General features: G+C 34.5%; 1 protein-coding gene across 7 annotated transcripts in view; it reads left to right on the top strand.

Annotated features, from left to right (window-relative positions):
• The window catches only part of PHTF2 (putative homeodomain transcription factor 2), a 177,496-nt gene that overhangs the window by 63,855 nt on the left and 96,520 nt on the right, over positions 1–17,121 (top strand). For 6 of the 7 annotated variants that reach the window (XM_057549548.1, XM_057549549.1, XM_057549551.1 and 3 more), the window contains exons 3-5: positions 8,397–8,453; positions 14,458–14,527; positions 15,098–15,256. In XM_057549548.1, the coding sequence (XP_057405531.1) occupies positions 8,397–8,453; positions 14,458–14,527; positions 15,098–15,256 (286 nt within the window). Of the gene's footprint in view, positions 1–8,396; positions 8,454–14,457; positions 14,528–15,097; positions 15,257–17,121 lie in introns of those variants that run through there. The other variant, XM_057549553.1, reaches the window with a different exon arrangement.

Here is a 17,121-nt window from a genome sequence, read left to right as displayed (position 1 = left end):
TTTTTAATTTGCCTTCTACTTAAGCAGCTTTGCTTTTCTGTAGTAATACTTTTGGTTATGATATGATTCTGCTAATAATTGATAGCAGAAGAAATAAATGACAGTTGAAGCAAAGAGATTGCAAAGAAACCTCTTTGCTTATAATTATTCATATTTTTTTCCATGACTTACACTTCTCTCCCCAGTTAGGGTACAGGTATCCCCGGCTTTTTGAAAATTTGTTTCACACCACTTTGCTTTTACGAAAAGCCTACGTTGGTACCTGTTTTTGCTACCAGAAAAAAATCCAAAGAGGATTTTTGCTTTTATGAAAAAAGGTGAAAAGTGAAAAAGCCTTCAGCGTTTGTTTTGCAGTGAGTGAGCTGTTCAAGCGGCAGCATGCGCCCCAAGCAGCAAGAGTGGCACCGCCAAGCTCCTTCCCTAGGAACTACATGAAGCATCCCAGCTGCCATAGCTTTGAACTATGTCTTTGAGCATCTGTGATTTATCTCGATTTATTTTGTGCATCTGTTAGCAAGATGTGTCTTAAGGTAACTGATGCTTCACTTTACGCCATTTTGGCCTACGAACAGTTTCACAGGAATGCTCTAATTTCGGATAGTGGGAGAAACCGTATCTTAACTTTGAATACTTACCCATTTTAGGTCCTTCCCTTCCCCCAATAACTAGAATTATAGGGCAATATTTTAATTATTGGATTAGAAGGCTTCTGTGGTTTGCCTTCTCATATGTTTTTTAGAGTTCTAAGAAAAGACTGATTCAGAAGAGCTAAAGATTTGGTAAAATAATTTGGTAGTTGTTATACATTCAAAAGAGTTACTAGCTTTTGCCATGTCTTCAGACCATACCTTTTTGTCTGACATCATCATCATTCATAGTTTATATTGTGTAATTAAATGATTCAACTTCCTTATTTGATCCTCATCATTAAAGTTACCTGAGTGTTTGACTATTGTAGGAATGTTTGTGTGTGTGCATGTGTGCATGTGTGTAATGGAGAATCAGAAACATTGGACAACATGTTGATTAAAATAGGAATTGTGTAAAAGCAAGAGAATAGGATAGGAGAGCTATTCAAGATACATAGTAGGTTAGAAACAAGGCTTTACATAGGAGCAGTCATAAGGACTCAGATATTCCTCCTAGGCATTCAACAGCCAAATTTGTTTGAGAGGCAGTAGTTATGAGCAAAAAACAGTGAAAACCTATTTGATATTCAAAGTGTTGAGAGCTTTACTTTGAAATTAAAAGTTTAAAAAAGTCAACCTCAATGTACATCGACAGATGAATGGATAAAGAAGATGTGGTGTATATTTACACAATGGGATATTACTCAGCCATAAAAAAAAAGAATGAAGTAATGCCATTTGCAGCAACATGGATGGACCTAGAGATTATCATATTAAATGAAGTCAGACAGAGACAAATATCATATGATATCACTTATATGTGGAATCTAAAACGATACAAATGAACTTATTTATAAAACAGAAATAGACTCACATAGAAAATAAACGGTTACCAAAGGGGAAAGGGGGGGGGCGGGATAAATTAGGAGGTTGGGATTAACATATACACACTCTATATAAAGTAGACACACAGCAAGGACCTACTGTATAGCACAGGGAATTATATTGAATATCTTGTAATAACTTATAATGGAAAAGAATCTTAAAAAGAATATGTGTGTGTGTGTGTGTGTGTATAAATAAAAAAACTGAATCACTTTTCTGTATACCTGAAACTAACACAACATTGGAAATTAACCATACTTCAATTAAAAAATGATTATAAAAATAAATTTTAAAAAGTTTTAAAAAGTCAGAAGAATTAGTTTCTAATTCTGGGAAGAGATTTGTCTGAAAATTAATCAGTAATCCTAATGATTTTAAATGGCCCTAATTGTTTCTTCAGTATGTTTTAGTAATATGAACAGAAGCCCCATATAATTTCAGCATGTCCACCATGACAACATAATTTTTTGGATTATAGATATGTTTCATTGGTGATCAGTATTCTCAGATCTACTATTTTGTTCAGTAACTTTAATTTTGTTAGTTTGCTCAACCCCTCAGTCTCTGTTTCTTATCATGCTTGTAGATAGATCATTGTGAGAGTGAAAAACCATATAGTTTAGTTGTCTGGGCAAATGAGATTTTGGGTGTTGACAGCTCTGGTTTCATTAATAAACTGTAAGTAATTCTAAAAACCTATTATATTGGTTTTTAATTAAGAAAAGGACACTTATCCTTACACCGTTGTTTTTGCTTTCTTCTTGGTACCTTCTGCCCAGATATTTCTAGCTACACTTTTGGTTCTGCTTTTTTCCATAGTAGTGCTGAATCTTTTCTCTCCCCATACTGGTACATAAAGAAATTATCTATAGCCATCCAACTCATCATTAGTGAGTATAAATGGTGTCATAAATTAATTTAAATATAGTTAACTTCATCAATTTAGAAATGAGGTAATTGAGGCCTGGAGCGGTTGAGATTTGCCAAGAAAGGAAAGAACTAACATTTACAGAGCACTGACTGTATACCAGACACTATCATTTTATATTCCAGTTCTGTGACGTATGTTCTGTTATCCCCATTTTACAGAATCTCAGAGGTCAAGAAACTTGCCCAAGACCATAAGACTATCCAGTTCTCTTGCGCAGTCTAGGGTCTTTTCCACTTCTGTCAGCAAACATTAAGAGCTGTTCAACTAAGCCAGTGGAGAAAACAAAGGATTAAGAAACCAACACACTAAATATAACAATGGGTATTTTCTGATTGACAACTTTTATTTTTATAAAAAGACTCAAAGATAAAAGTTAATTATCCTGGGTTGTACTGGTATTGAATCACTATTAAAATGTGGGACCATCATAGGTATAAAAGCAACATTACCTTTGCTTATTAGGGTCTTAAAAAGGTTGATGATGCATGTACAAAAAACAGTCACAGAAAAGATAATATATTTACTATCAATTTACGGATAGAAAGGATCACCAAGGGGACGGTTATCTTTCTTTTACTTTTTCTTTTCTTCTCTTTCTTTTTCTTTTCTTTCTTTTTCCTCCTTCCTTCCTCCCTCCCTCCCTTCTTTTCTTTCTTTCGAAATTGTCTCAAGAGATTCTTTAACTTTTTGCCTTGAGGGTATTCTTCTTATGCTTTTAACAGATACACTCTTGCTGACAGAGGTAGTCTCCTTTTGTCCTGGCGCATGATTGGCCTTTGATGTTTGTGGAGTGGGGACAAGCTAGGAGTGGATTTGGGCTCTGTGTTACCTTTTTAAATTCAGTTTGGTGTTTGTGAGAATTAATAGCCTGCTTTTCAGAGTTTCTGGAATGAGATTCCAAAAAATGGAACTGAGCATGGAAATAGTAGGACAAATTAGGGCTTTAACATATAGTATTATGGCATGTCTATTCATTAGTTAAAGAACTAAGTGTTTAAAATATGCGTGCAAATCTGGGCCTCCATTTGCCCTGCTTATATTTATTCGTGAACTCTAAATCTCTTATCTAAGCACTTAATCTAATTAACTATTGGTAACTACCTTTTTGAAGCGACACCTTCTCTTTAGCCTCTTGACATCTGAACTACTGCTCTTCTGAATGTGATGACCTAAGTAGTAATCAGATCACCCAAGAGTAGCTTTTTAAATTGTTTTTCAAAGATACTTCTTTTCCAGGATCATAAGTGATACATCTTTCGCACTTCACCATCTAATTACCTGGGTTTTAATATTTGTATTCTTGATACCTTCATTTTCGTTACAATTTTTTTTTCCTTAAAAGTCAGAGCTGACTCCGGCAGACACCTAGACAAAGACAGTCTTTTTCTCTACCTACCAGTTCTCTCCTTCTCTCATCCCTCTCTGTCCCTTCGTCCCTGACTGCCCCTCCCTCGTTCCCCTCTCCTTGTCCCGCCCCTCTTTTTCCCCTTCCCCATTTTGTTTGTCTCAGTGTATAGAAAGATAAAAAATAAGAATGATGATAGGTGGAGGTAGATAATTCCTTGTAAAGTTAGTATTCATTGGCAGAAACATGTTAATTTCTTAGATAACTAATTCAAATTACTTTGCAGTTCATCAGACCTGGGTTAGAATCCTGCTTTATAAAAATAGTATTTATCCATTGTAGGGAGAAAAAGTGATATAGGATCAGTGAATATAAAGCAGAAAGTAAAAGAGCTGTCCTCACTATTAATGGCTTTCATGTATCCTTCTAAAACGTCTGCTATATATATTTACATACATACTTACTGTAGCATATTAGCTACAGCAACTTGCCTTTTATAAGTAGGTCTTCAGTAGGTCAGAAAGCATCTATTTAGTTCAATTTTAATCCACTTGATATTACTAACTTATAGTATCTCAATTTCTTTTCTCATCTTTTTCTTAAAAAATTTTTTTTTTACCACTTTCAGGACACTGGTCCCTCAGATATTTTCTGTTTGTATTTTTTTTTAAACCAATTTTAACATTTGCATCTTATGGCTTCGATCTTAGAAGTGGAAGTAATTGAAGTGTTATGTTCAGAGTAATTAGGAATTAAAGCCTGTGAAAAGAAAATTCAGAATTATCCTTGCTGTCATTATAGGGAGTAGTGTAAGTGATCCATATAGGATTGCCAGACCTGTTGTTGAAGATACAGGATGAATCTGTAGAGGGCAGTGTTTGGTCTTCTGGGACCAGGTGAGAAAAGCTGACTGTAGATCAGCTCTGGTTGGGTGAGAGTACGCCTGAGGCTTAAGGTGTTCAGGGCATCTGTGAGAGTAATAACCAGAGCATTGATAAACTTTGCTTACCATAACCAGGCACCAGAAAATGAACTTTACTTTCTTAACATGTACAAAACAGTTCGCTGCACATCAAATGTAAATCAGGATTTCAGAGTCCTCTCTTATAATACAGTAGAAACAATGTTTTTCCCTCCTTGTAACGCATTATCACATGAAGAATATGGTTGAAAATTCATAGAACTACTCATACATTAATTACCTAGGTATTTCTGTCTACCAACAAAACATTGTTTGCATATATATCCTTTTGTTCCCATAGAATGTTAGGCACGTTTCTAAACACCCAAACAGTGGAGGCATTTTGTGGGTCAGGAAAGAGCAGTTAGGAGGTAGCTGAAATTTGAAAGTGGCCAAAATGTTACATAATATTTTTCCCCAATTAAAGAACATATTATCTGATTAAAATTCCTGTTCTGTTAGACAGATGTTACTACTGAGCTTCCTTTCATCTTTTGTATGACATTAAAAAAATAATGTAGTTATTTTCTTCCGGATTTTTCACAGAGAACTATATTTGAACTTGGCCTTGTTATTTAATTTTTTTGTAGAAGAAATACAAAAAAGAAACAGCTATCAAGTTTAGGTGATTTAGTCACGTCTGCCAAGTATGTGTGTGTCCGAAATAGTATAGAACCTTTGGAAAACTTGTCAAGTTGTTTGTTTATTAATTTTTGTTTTTTAGCACTGCCTGCAAATTATTCTTGATCCATGACCCTAAGCCTTGAGAAGATGGTTCTTCTCCTCTTCAGTCTGTTTCACTTCTTTTCTTGCTCAATTATGATTGACCATAAGATTATGTTTCTTTCAAGGGAAAAGCTTGACCCCAGCTGCAGATGTTCTAATCTTCTATCTTGCTAGATTTCAGAGTGGAGGAAAGTGAGGCTTTAGGTCAGAAAGGAGCCTTCCCTTCTGAATTCCTTCCCTGTCCCTCCTAGTATCCTGCCACCACTCTGATTTCATGATGCCTCTGAGGTACTACACACATATCCCAAGAAGCAGTTTTCAGAGACAATTCAGTCTGAATTCATATGTGAGGGTAGTTTGTTAATGGCATATGCATCACTAAGCAGAACCCTGAACACCTCCTGAAGCACCTGTGTTTAGCTTTAAAGGCACCCTCACAGTTTTCTTCAGTAAAGTAGTCAATTTGCATATGTAACTAAAGGGTCCATTCTGGTAGTATTTTAAAAACAAAAAAAGTCTGCTGCAAAGGAGAACTGATGTTTTCACTTTTTGAGACATTTAATTGCTTGTAATTGAAAATGACACTTATCTGGTTAAAAACAAAATTAAGATCCCACAAGGTATTCTATTACATTAAAAGTTGTCCTTCCTCTCACACATCAAATCTTTGAAGAAAAGTTGATTAGCCAGTAAAACAAGCCATCATTTTCCTTTTTATATCCTTTTTATAGGAATATTCCCCATCACCATTCTGCTGTTTGCAAGAACCTCAGCCTTCAAAAAACTTTTCCACTTTTAGTCACTGCTTCACTGCAAGGTTTATTAGACTTTCTATACCTTTTTAAAAACCTGGAGCTATTCAGTACCATGCTGTGGTTGTACTGGCATGCTTTTCTGACTTGGTCTATTGCACATGCATTATTTTATTTTCCCTGACTTTAGGACTGTGGGATATATATTTCCATGTCCATATTCTTGAGTCATCTTGAAATAAAAACACAGTTCTTGGACTTTCCTGGTGGGCCAGTGGTTAAGACTCCACGCTTCCATTGCAGTGGGCACAGGTTCAATCCCTGGTCGGGGAACTAGGATCACACATGCTGTACAGCGTGACCAATAAATTAATTAATTAATTAAAAAAAAAAAACCACAGTTCTTTTAAAAGAGAACCTAGTGTAGTTGTTTTGTATATGAAAACAAAATACTGCCAAAATAATTATTAAACATATTGGTACCTATTCTTTATTAGTTTTGATTATTGTTTCACTGAAGAGTATGCAGTGTATTGAAATAGTTACACATTTAAAAAATAACTTTTAATTGAATCAAGCCCAGTCATTCTGAATTATCAAGTTAGAGCAGAATTACTCCTGTGGAATCTATGTTCCCATACTTCTTTTCTGATTTTAAGGAAGATGATTGAGGGGCAGTTAGTCACCGCAGGTCAGCTCTGCCATTAGGTCTAACCATTTGGTTATTGCTTACCTAGGACTTATTAATCGTGCTTTATAGAGACTGATAGCAGCTTTGGTTAAGTATAAGTCAGTTGTTCAGTCTATGTGGCTTGGTCTAGGTATTATAAGATTTTAATTTGCAGGGTATTATTATATCATAAAGTGATTTTTAAAATAAGAAAGGAGTCACAGGAATGTGATGAAAAAGAACAGTATTTAAAGGACCAGAGAAATTAGAATGAATAAGGTAATGTGTAGGAGAGATAATAGAAATGACGGGCTGTTATGGAACATCCCCAGATCCACACTGGGTGTCTGGGTGTTGCTTTCTCTCTGCTAGAAAATGTACAAACACATGTACATCCTTAAAAAGTCTTTATAACAAGTCACACCTTTAAAAAATGATTTAATAATCATTTTTTAGCTCCTTTATATCTATCTTTAAACCCTTCTCATAGTCTCAATTTCTCATTTCTTGAAATGAGATTTTAAAAATAACATGTAGCTAAGAGGACTTTTGGGTAGAAAGGTTTTGTGAGTCAGAAAATATTTTCCTGAACTTACTCATATCTTTGCCTATCTCTGGTCTCTGTCTCCAGTGTCTAAATTGTAATTATCTGAAGTAATTTTAATGTCTCAGGATTCTAATTTTCAATTAATGGTAATAATGAAGACTCTCAGTTTAAACTATAGGCTGTTGACCCACTTCAGTATCCTATTGGATATAGGAAATAAAGTGGAAACTGGAGACAGTAGGAGGTGACAGAGAAGAACTTGGTTAGGAACAGTAAGAATGGTTTGTTCATCCTGCCCAGGTGAAGGTATAGTTCAGAGACCTTCCCGGTATCTAAGAGTAATCGGCACAGAAGGTACAAGGAATTCTACTTCTTGATGCTTTCCCTGTGTCTTCAATTGCTTTCCTGACTATATTTTTCAATTTAAACCTTAATCTAATTGGTAATTGTGGTCTACCTGCTTATGAATTTTTACTTCTGTAGAATATTGATAATTTTTTCTTTAAAAATAACTCCATAAAGAATTAATCACTTGGGAGTTTTTTCTTGAATGTACCAGGGCTGTAGCAATTATGTTTATTCAAAATAAAAATTCCCTAGGGTCACTGCCCTAGGCTTTTAAACTTTAGTAGTGTATCAGAATAATCTAGAGGGTTTTTTACAAACATTGTTGAGTATCACATCCCTATTTCTGATTGAGTAATTCTGGGCTGAAACCAGAGAGTTGCCATTTATATCAAGTTTCGAGACGATGCTAAAACTGCTGGTCCTGCAAGCATACTTTGAGAACCACTGCCGTACAGTATTGATCACAGAATTCTGAGACAGAGCTGGATCTAATCTGTGCTGAATAAACATTAAGTTGCTTGTAATTCAACGAAGTTATACCTGTTGGATGGGTTCCAACAATGATCATTTAATGTAGTATTATTTTTAATTTATTTTCATAGATTGGAGCATATGATCAACAAATATGGGAAAAATCTGTTGAACAAAGAGAAATCAAGGTAACAAGTTTATTTCATTTTGTATATTCTATAAATTGATTATTAACCACAGTTTATTTAATATCTCTCTGTCGACCTTTAAAGGTACAAATTAGTATTACTTATGCTATCCAAACTTTTAAATAAAGAGGTAAACTCTTTTATGAGGGCATATTCATGTGTCTTTACCTCTGATGATTTTTCTTTTTTTGCTCTTTAGCATCTTTCTGTTCTTTTAAAATTTAATTTCTAATGATTATTTTATGTCAGCTCTTTCCCCCTTTCACTTGTCACCTTATACTTCTAGTTTGCTTTTCCTCCCTTTTGATGCTGTCATTGCTCTGTACAGTTTATTAAACTGGTAAGTGTTTCAGGATTTTTCCCGCCTGAGTGATCCTGTGCAAATGCTGCTCTGCTTAATTGAGATCTGCTTTTTGGTGCTACTAACAGAATGACTTGGACGCAAATAGAGTTGCTGAAAAGTTGGTCATTTTTTGAAAGAATTTAGGAAAGTAAAGCATTAATTGAAATGTTTTTGTAGTTCATAGTTTCTTCTTGAACATGTAATCATTTAACGCTGATAAGACATTCTCATAGGCTACCTTGCTAACATGGAAACTATTTTTTAACTAAATTTGTTCTGTTTCTCAGCAATCACACCTTTTCAGTAATAAGATTTATATTTTTCATTTGCATAGATGATACTAATCAGTGTGTTTCTGCACGAGCTAAACTTAATATTGGCCCAGAGAATGTTACTTTGGTTGCTTAACAGTTTATATTTTGTGCAGAAAGTTTTATATTAGATTGAAAACCAATGTCTATAGTTACTTAAAAATTTCAGTGTTTAGACAACTTAATCATCTAGAATGAAGAGGAAGATACTTTGCCATTTGTTAATTTTAATCTTTGAACTATTTTCATGAAGAATTAATACAGTTAACAAAGTTGCAGTGAGCACCTACTATGTCTTAAATATAAGATTAAATCATGGGGACAAAAAGATAAAATAGATTATAATTTTGTAGATGAGATACATAATTACAAATGAGATCAATTCAATTAAGAGAGGGATGTGTAGTTCTCTCTTGGGATGCAAAGTGGGGAAGCAGCCCTGGGGAGGTTAGGAAAGATTTCACAGAGGAAGTGACTCATGAGCTGAGTTTGACAGACATTAGAGAGAATGAGGAAAACATTCCAGACAGAATGAAGAGCATATGAAAATATACATGAAGGAAGGAAGGAGCATGACTGACTTAGAATCCTCAAGGGACTTGATGGCTAATAGGTTGGATGGAGGAAGGTGATTAGAGTGATCAGGAGTAAAACATGAAAGGAAATGGAAGTCAGATCTTGAAGGGGCTTAACTGCTTTACTCAGGAGTCTAGGCATAATCTGGGGAACAATGGGAGAGACACTGAAGGATTTTAAGCAGAAAAAGTTACCTGATTAAATTTCTATTTTAACAACTTCACTAAGGCAGCACTAAGTATGGTGGGAAATATTAGAAGAGGAGCAGATACAGAATTCTGTTTTAGAAATATCCAGGTGATACTTGGGAGAGAGACTGGGGAGTCCTCAATATGTAAAGTGTGTGAGTGTGTGTGTGTATAAAACATTCTGTCTGGAATGTTTTCCTCATTCTCTCTAATGTCTGTCAAACTCAGTTCATGAGTCACTTCCTCTGTGAAATCTTTCCTAACCTCCCCAGGGCTGCTTCCCCACTTTGCATCCCAATAGAGAACTATACATCCCTCTCTTAATTGAATTTATCTCATTTGTAATTATGTTTTTCATCTACCCATATATATATGGGTGTTTTATGTATTATACACATTATACAGATACAGCTATAGGGAGTGAGTGGATTTACACTGAATGATGCGAGAAAAAGGCTGAGAACAGAACACTGGGAAACAACATTTAATGGATAGGTTAAAAAAAAGAGATGTAAGTGAAGGAGGAAAGACAAGTGAGAGATACATGAGACAACGGTCTGAGACTATCACGAAGAGCTGGAATAGTTAAACAAATAAAGAGCAGCAGAGAGGTCTAGTAAGATGCCTTGAAATCTTTTATTTTCTTTGACAGTCTTCAACTTGTTGGACAGGGAATGTTAAGTACCTTGAGAGATTGTGTTACCAGTTGGCACATTTGGATGTGTTTTGAAATTTAACCCCCTCCCCAAAATATATATATATATATATATATATATATATATATAGCTAAGACTTATAACTTGTTTCTGAAATTTGTCCTTCCTTTAAAGATAGTACTTTGTAATAGTAATTGAAGAATTAAAAACAGTATTAAAACTTACTTTTGTTATTTTGAATTAAAAAGGTTAATTTGTTGACAAGTGTAACATTCTTGTTAAACATTCTAGTAGAAGCAAATTATTTATAGTGTAAAATAATTTTGTATTTATTCTAAGGAAGGTAGGGAAGTGTGTAACTGTGGTGTATTAATGTTAATATTTGATTTAAAAGAACAAAAACACTGTACCTGTTGCTTAGAGAACACTAACAAACGTATTGAGTTTGTCCTTTTAGGTAATCGATTCTTTTATTATCTGTCAAAGCAGTGAGCAACAACTAAAGAAATCAAAGAAAGCCATGAAAATATATTTCTTGGAATTTTTTTTTTATATTAAAGACCCTAGTTGATATTGCTAAAGTGTAAAGTCTTTTGTGAGTTGCAAGTGATTTTTTCTTAAACGTTTTAGAAATTATAACTGAAAACTGCAGTTTTCTGATCACCTTGACCCAAATTTAAAAGTATATGTGGACTTTCCCCGTGTTTTAGTACGTACTAGAGTTGTAAAGCTTGAACAAGACAAACTATGTTATTTAAAGTCATTGTAAAGGAAGAAAGGGATGGGGGAAACTAAACAGGATTTCCGGAAAGTGAAACTGATAGTTATGTCCTTTGATAGAGTCTACGTATTATAATAGTTCCATGCATGTGAAGTCTGGATCGTTGACCAGAAGTACTTTCTAAACTTAAACAGAACTTGTAAGCTTTTTGGCTCAACATTATCTGTGTGCTTAGATATTTTTAAAAATTCAAAACTTCATACTATTTGTGTCATTGCCCTTTAGGAATGTACTATAGGAGTGTAAGTGTATATGCAATAAAGAATATATTATTTGGATTCTTGGAGATTAATTGTATTCATAGTACTTGATAATTTCTACTTTCTAGTTAAACCAGTAGTTTAAAAAATCTTTTTCTGAAACTAAGTTAGTTTTCCTTTTTTGTTTGTTCACTCACTTAAACTTCTTGAAGGTTCGTAATTATATTTAGTACTGAAAGCTATGCTGTTTTGTGTGAACGTAGTTTAAACCAATTTAAAAATTGTCCAACTTAAAATATCTACTTAATTAAAATCACATTTTATGAAGGCTGACACCTCGGTACTAATATCTTTTATTTTTGTGAATAAAGTCACTAATGTTAGAAGATTTGTCAGTGAAATTTTTCTTTATCTTTCTTTAAACCTTTTACATATTCTGATAGGCTACCTTGAGGGGGAAGTTTTGTCAAAATTGGCAATTATGCTATGACTTTACAATGTAGCTCAAAATAAATGTTTTAATAAAATATAAAATAGGAAATGAACCACATATTAAAAAGGTCAAGTAGAATGAGCATGTTGAAAAACAACATAATTGCATAAATCAAAACAATTTACTATTCCTTTTATAAGGGCTTTAAGTTCTTAAAACAATCTTGATGAAAATTTTAGGTATACAGCAGTAAATTAAGCTTCAGATTTGTTATAAACATTGGCAGTAAGGTTATTTTCAAAGTGCTAGAAAAATAATATATAAAAGACAGAAGTAAATTAAAATGTGCTACAGTTTTCAAATTTGTTGGCACTAATAAAGGTAAAATATCATAATAAACTTGATGCCAAATTTGAATAGTGCTTGATTAATGAATTTTTGTTTAAATATATGTATTATTAGTATTGCCTTTCCAATTTGTAAAATATTGGGAATGATTTATAGTCTATCAGCCACTCTGTCATGACATTAAAATAGGAAATGAAGTACAGATAGAGTTGTTTCTTATTATTTGCAGTAGTTATGTTCTTTCAAGTCGCCATGAACACTGAATTAGTGAATATTGACTGTTGCTCTTAGGAGAAATACAGAGTTAAGTTCCTGCGAGTCCCTAGTCACAACACTTTCGTCAACTGATCAATACATAACCTTGTTTTATGACACCTTATTTAATATATGGTGTTGATCCATTAACACTGAACTCATGGCCAACAGCTCATACCTGAACAGAGCTTACCTAACACATTCTCTCAGTGAGGCACGTCACAGCCTTCTTGTACGTAGGAACACTGGACCGCATGTCAACACTATCTAGGAGACCATTTTAAACCACAAAATTACCGACAAAACACAAAAAATGCAAAAGATTTGATGTTAAGTAGACTGTGAAAAGGAACTTAAACGAGAGCTGAAACAAGAAGGCAGAGTGTTGCCTTGTTTGACCTCAGCTGGGAATGTGAACATTGAGTGACTCAAATTTTTTGCCACTCTCACTCTCTGCATGTCTACAAATGACTGCAAAATCACAGCGGGTATTGATTTTAGGGACCAATAAATTTTAGTGAATAGGTGAATTTGCAAATATGGAATCTATGAATATGAGGATTGACTGTATATAAGGTTATCATGGCTATGTCTTCAACCCTCACCCTTCTTTCTCTTTTGTTTTTGTATCTATGGGTAGTTTGCAACTTCACATGGACAGACTATTTGAAGGAGTTCAGAGGTTAATTGCATCTTGATTTTAGGGTACATTTTTGGTTTAAACATCTTAGTTAATTCTGAGCTCAAATGCTGTCTTATTCTTTGTTTTAGATAAAAGCAGTACTTGATCAAATTTTTAATTTAAGGGGTCATTGTTACTTGGATTAGGGCTAAACAAAGGATTTACTGCCCAGTTACTTGGTTGATTGAATGAACAATAAGCAAATCATTGCAACACTGTGTCATCGCTCAGCACTTGGATTCCAAGGAGTTTAGCCTAAGCTCCTCCAATTCTTAACATCCTAGTCTTAAGTTATAAAGTGTAATTTATTTTTTGATAGTTTTTTCATTGATTTTGATCTCTACCCCTACTCTAACTCTGTACACTGATGGCAGAAACTTAATCTTAGTGTTCAATAATTCCAAGTTGAAACTAATTCAATTCATGATTTCTGCCTTCTCCCTCCTCCTCCTACTGGGCATGGCATCTAAGTTATGAGGTGATAAGGTTGCATTGTGGTCTGGTTAGTGGTTGGCATGTGAAGATAGTGGCAACCATGAGATGTGCATCATCCTCTCTGGGTCTCACCCCTACATGCTGACATCTGCTAAGAAGTCTGCATCCCTGTCTGTTCTCAGCTCTGTGATCCATTGCTTTCTGCAGGAATGCCCCCAGCATCACACCTTAAGGGCCCTTCAGGGCCACTGCTCTCCTAGCCAGCTTCAACACTTTCCTGTGCAACACTGGGGTCACCACAGTCTCCTGAACCATCTCAGGCTGTAATCCAAATTGATTGGTAGCAATAATCTTTGTTTTAGAATGATGCTTTTAGTAATAAGTAGGCCTGACGTGTTGCATATGTGCCTAAATTTACCCTTTGGGAAGGTAATAAAATTTATTACAATACTACAGTTGTGTTCCATTTGTAACAAATATATAACGTGTTAGTTTTTGTCCATTATATTACTTAAAGTTTTCCTTCTTAATTGAAATTTTTAAGCGTTGGTTCTGGGTTTTAAAAATATATGTATATATAATGAATTTCATTACTACTTTTTTATTGAGTTATAATTGACATATTAGTTTCAGGTGTAAACCATAATAATTCGATATTTTATGTATTGAGAAATGATCCCCACAGTAAGTCTAGTTTAAATAATTGTCCCCATACATAGTTACAGTTTTTTTTTTCCTTGTGATGAGGACTTTAAAGATCTACTCTCTTATCAGTACTACATTTAATATATTACAGGGGTTAAGGAATAAACCAAAGAAAACAGCACATGTGAAACCAGATCTCATAGATGTCGATCTTGTAAGAGGTGAGTCTTGAATAAACAAATGTTTAATGAAGTTAGAAATTGACCTTGAAGAAACAGAATTCAAAATGGGTTAGATATATATGTTTGTAGAAATAGAAGCAATGTGAGTCTAAACGAAGTCAGAAATAGTATAAAAAAAAGAGAGGATGGAAGCATTGAAATATCACTGACTAGTCTTTTCTCCCACTAAGAATCATTCCAAGAACTAACAAGTGTAAAGGAAAAGCAGCTCGTATTTGCCTAGCAAACTATAAGGCTTGTTATAAAAATTAAAGTGGTATTTTTAATTCCTAACTGGAACTGACATTTGAACATTGTCTTGTATTTATAAAATATGTGGGAGAAATTTTGCTGTTATTCAGTTAAAAATAGTTTTTTTTTCAAAGTATCTGAGTTAATATGATAACATGAATAATGTTTTTAAAAGCGTCTCCTACCCAAAATTGGACATTTCCCACTCATAGTACAAAATAAAATTTCGTGTTTTATTGTTCTTCAAATGTTGAAATTTTTTCTTTAAGGAAATTAAAGAGTCATAAATGTTCTCTGTCATTTTGTTACTTTTCTCAGGGTCTGCATTTGCTAAGGCAAAACCTGAAAGTCCATGGACTTCTCTGACTAGAAAGGGAATTGTTCGAGTTGTATTTTTTCCCTTTTTCTTCCGGTGGTGGTTACAAGTAACATCAAAAGTCATCTTTTTCTGGCTTCTAGTCCTTTATCTTCTTCAAGGTATAATTGATAGAAATGCATTTTGCTTTTAACTTTCAGCATATTTTGTTCTTAGGATTACTAAGGCTTTTTTATTTCTAATACATGCAAACTACTACTGAGTATGAAAATAAACATTTATTGTGATACTTCATATAATAAGACACAACTAGTTTGGTATTAAAAATGTTGGAGAAAACAAAGCAGTTATTTTCTAAAATAATTTTATGAAAATTTGAATCTGTGGATGGCTAAAGAAAAATACAAATTGAGAGGATTTTTAAAAATTACAGTCTCTTCCAAATGCAGCCTGACATATACATACACACCAGTCTTTTTTTTTTTTTTTAAAAACATCTTTATTGGAGTATAATTGCTTTACAATGGTGTGTTAGTTTCTGCCTTATAACAAAGTGAATCAGCTACACATATACATATATCCCCATATCTCTTCCCTCTTGCGTCTCCTTCCCTCCCCCGCTCCCTATCCCACCCCTCTAGGTGGTCACAGAGCACTGAGCTGATCTCCCTGTGCTATGCAGCTGCTTCCCACTAGCTATCTATTTTACATTTGGTAGTGTATATATGTCCATTCCACTCTCTCACTTCGTCCCAGCTTCCCCTTCCCCCTCCCCGTGTCCTCAAGTCCATTCTCTAGTAGGTCTGTCTTTATTCCCGTCCTGCCCCTAGGTTCTTCATGACCTTTTATTTTTTTTTAGATTCCATATATATGTGTTAGCATACGGTATTTGTTTTTCTCTTTCGGACTTACTTCACTCTGTATGACAGACTCTAGGTCCATCCACCTCACTACAAATAACTCAATTTTATGGCTGAGTAATATTCCATTGTATATATATATGCCATATCTTCTTTATCATTCATCTGTCGATGGACACTTAGGTTGCTTTCATGTCCTGGCAATTGTAAATAAAGCTGCAGTGAACATTGTGGTACATGACTCTTTTTGAATTATGGTTTTCTAAGGGTATATGCCCAATAGTGGGATTGCTGGGTCATATGGTAGTTCTATTTTTAGTTTTTTAAGGAACCTCCATACTGTTCTCTATAGTGGCTGTATCAATTTACATTCCCACCAACAGTGCAAGAGGGTTCCCTTTTCTCCACACCCTCTCCAGCATTTATTGTTTGTAGATTTTTTGATGATGGCCATTCTGACTGCACACCAGTCTTTTTTTTATGCAGCCTTGAAGTTCATTTTTCCTTTCTCAGCCGTGTTTTTGTTTTTCCTCTTAACCTTTGTGTTCTGAGACTGTCCTCATTCTGTGTTGGAATTCTACGTGCCATGTACTGTTCTAAGTGCGTTTCACAGACACTCATTTAATACTTAACAACAACCCAGTGAAGAATGGGTACTATTATTATGCCTAGCTTATAGACGCAGGACCTGAAGGACCCAAGGGCCCAAAGCCACACAGTCACCAAGGGAAGCAGAGTCCAGGTCGAGCCCAGGCAGTCTGACCTCGAGCCACATGCGTCACACCTCTGGGACGCTGCCTCCCATCACAGCAGCCCGCAGCGCAAAATGCCCAGCGCTCCTGAGCGCTTGCAGCCTAAAAGAAGAGGCCACTCACATTCCATCACTCTAACAAAGCAACGATTTTAGTTTGGTGGTACCCTTTCAGTCTCTTTAATGTCTTTTATTTTTTTAAAAAGCACAATCATAATCCTGAATGATTATTTAAATATGTTTTATCAACAAACGTTAAGTAAAAGATAATATCTTTTAAGTAAATGAAAATACAATAAAAATGAAAGACTTCTATTTAGGTAAAGTTGTTTTTTTTAAACCAGGGTATATCTTATATACATAAGAGGGAGTGAACTTGTAGTTATCTTCTAAGGCTCTCTAGTTTGCCTAGAGG

This window comes from Balaenoptera acutorostrata, chromosome 7, assembly GCF_949987535.1.
Source record: "Balaenoptera acutorostrata chromosome 7, mBalAcu1.1, whole genome shotgun sequence".
NCBI classification, from domain to species: Eukaryota; Metazoa; Chordata; class Mammalia; order Artiodactyla; family Balaenopteridae; genus Balaenoptera; species Balaenoptera acutorostrata.
Note: the sequence above shows the minus strand (reverse complement) of the source record. Positions and strands in the feature narration are given on the sequence as shown.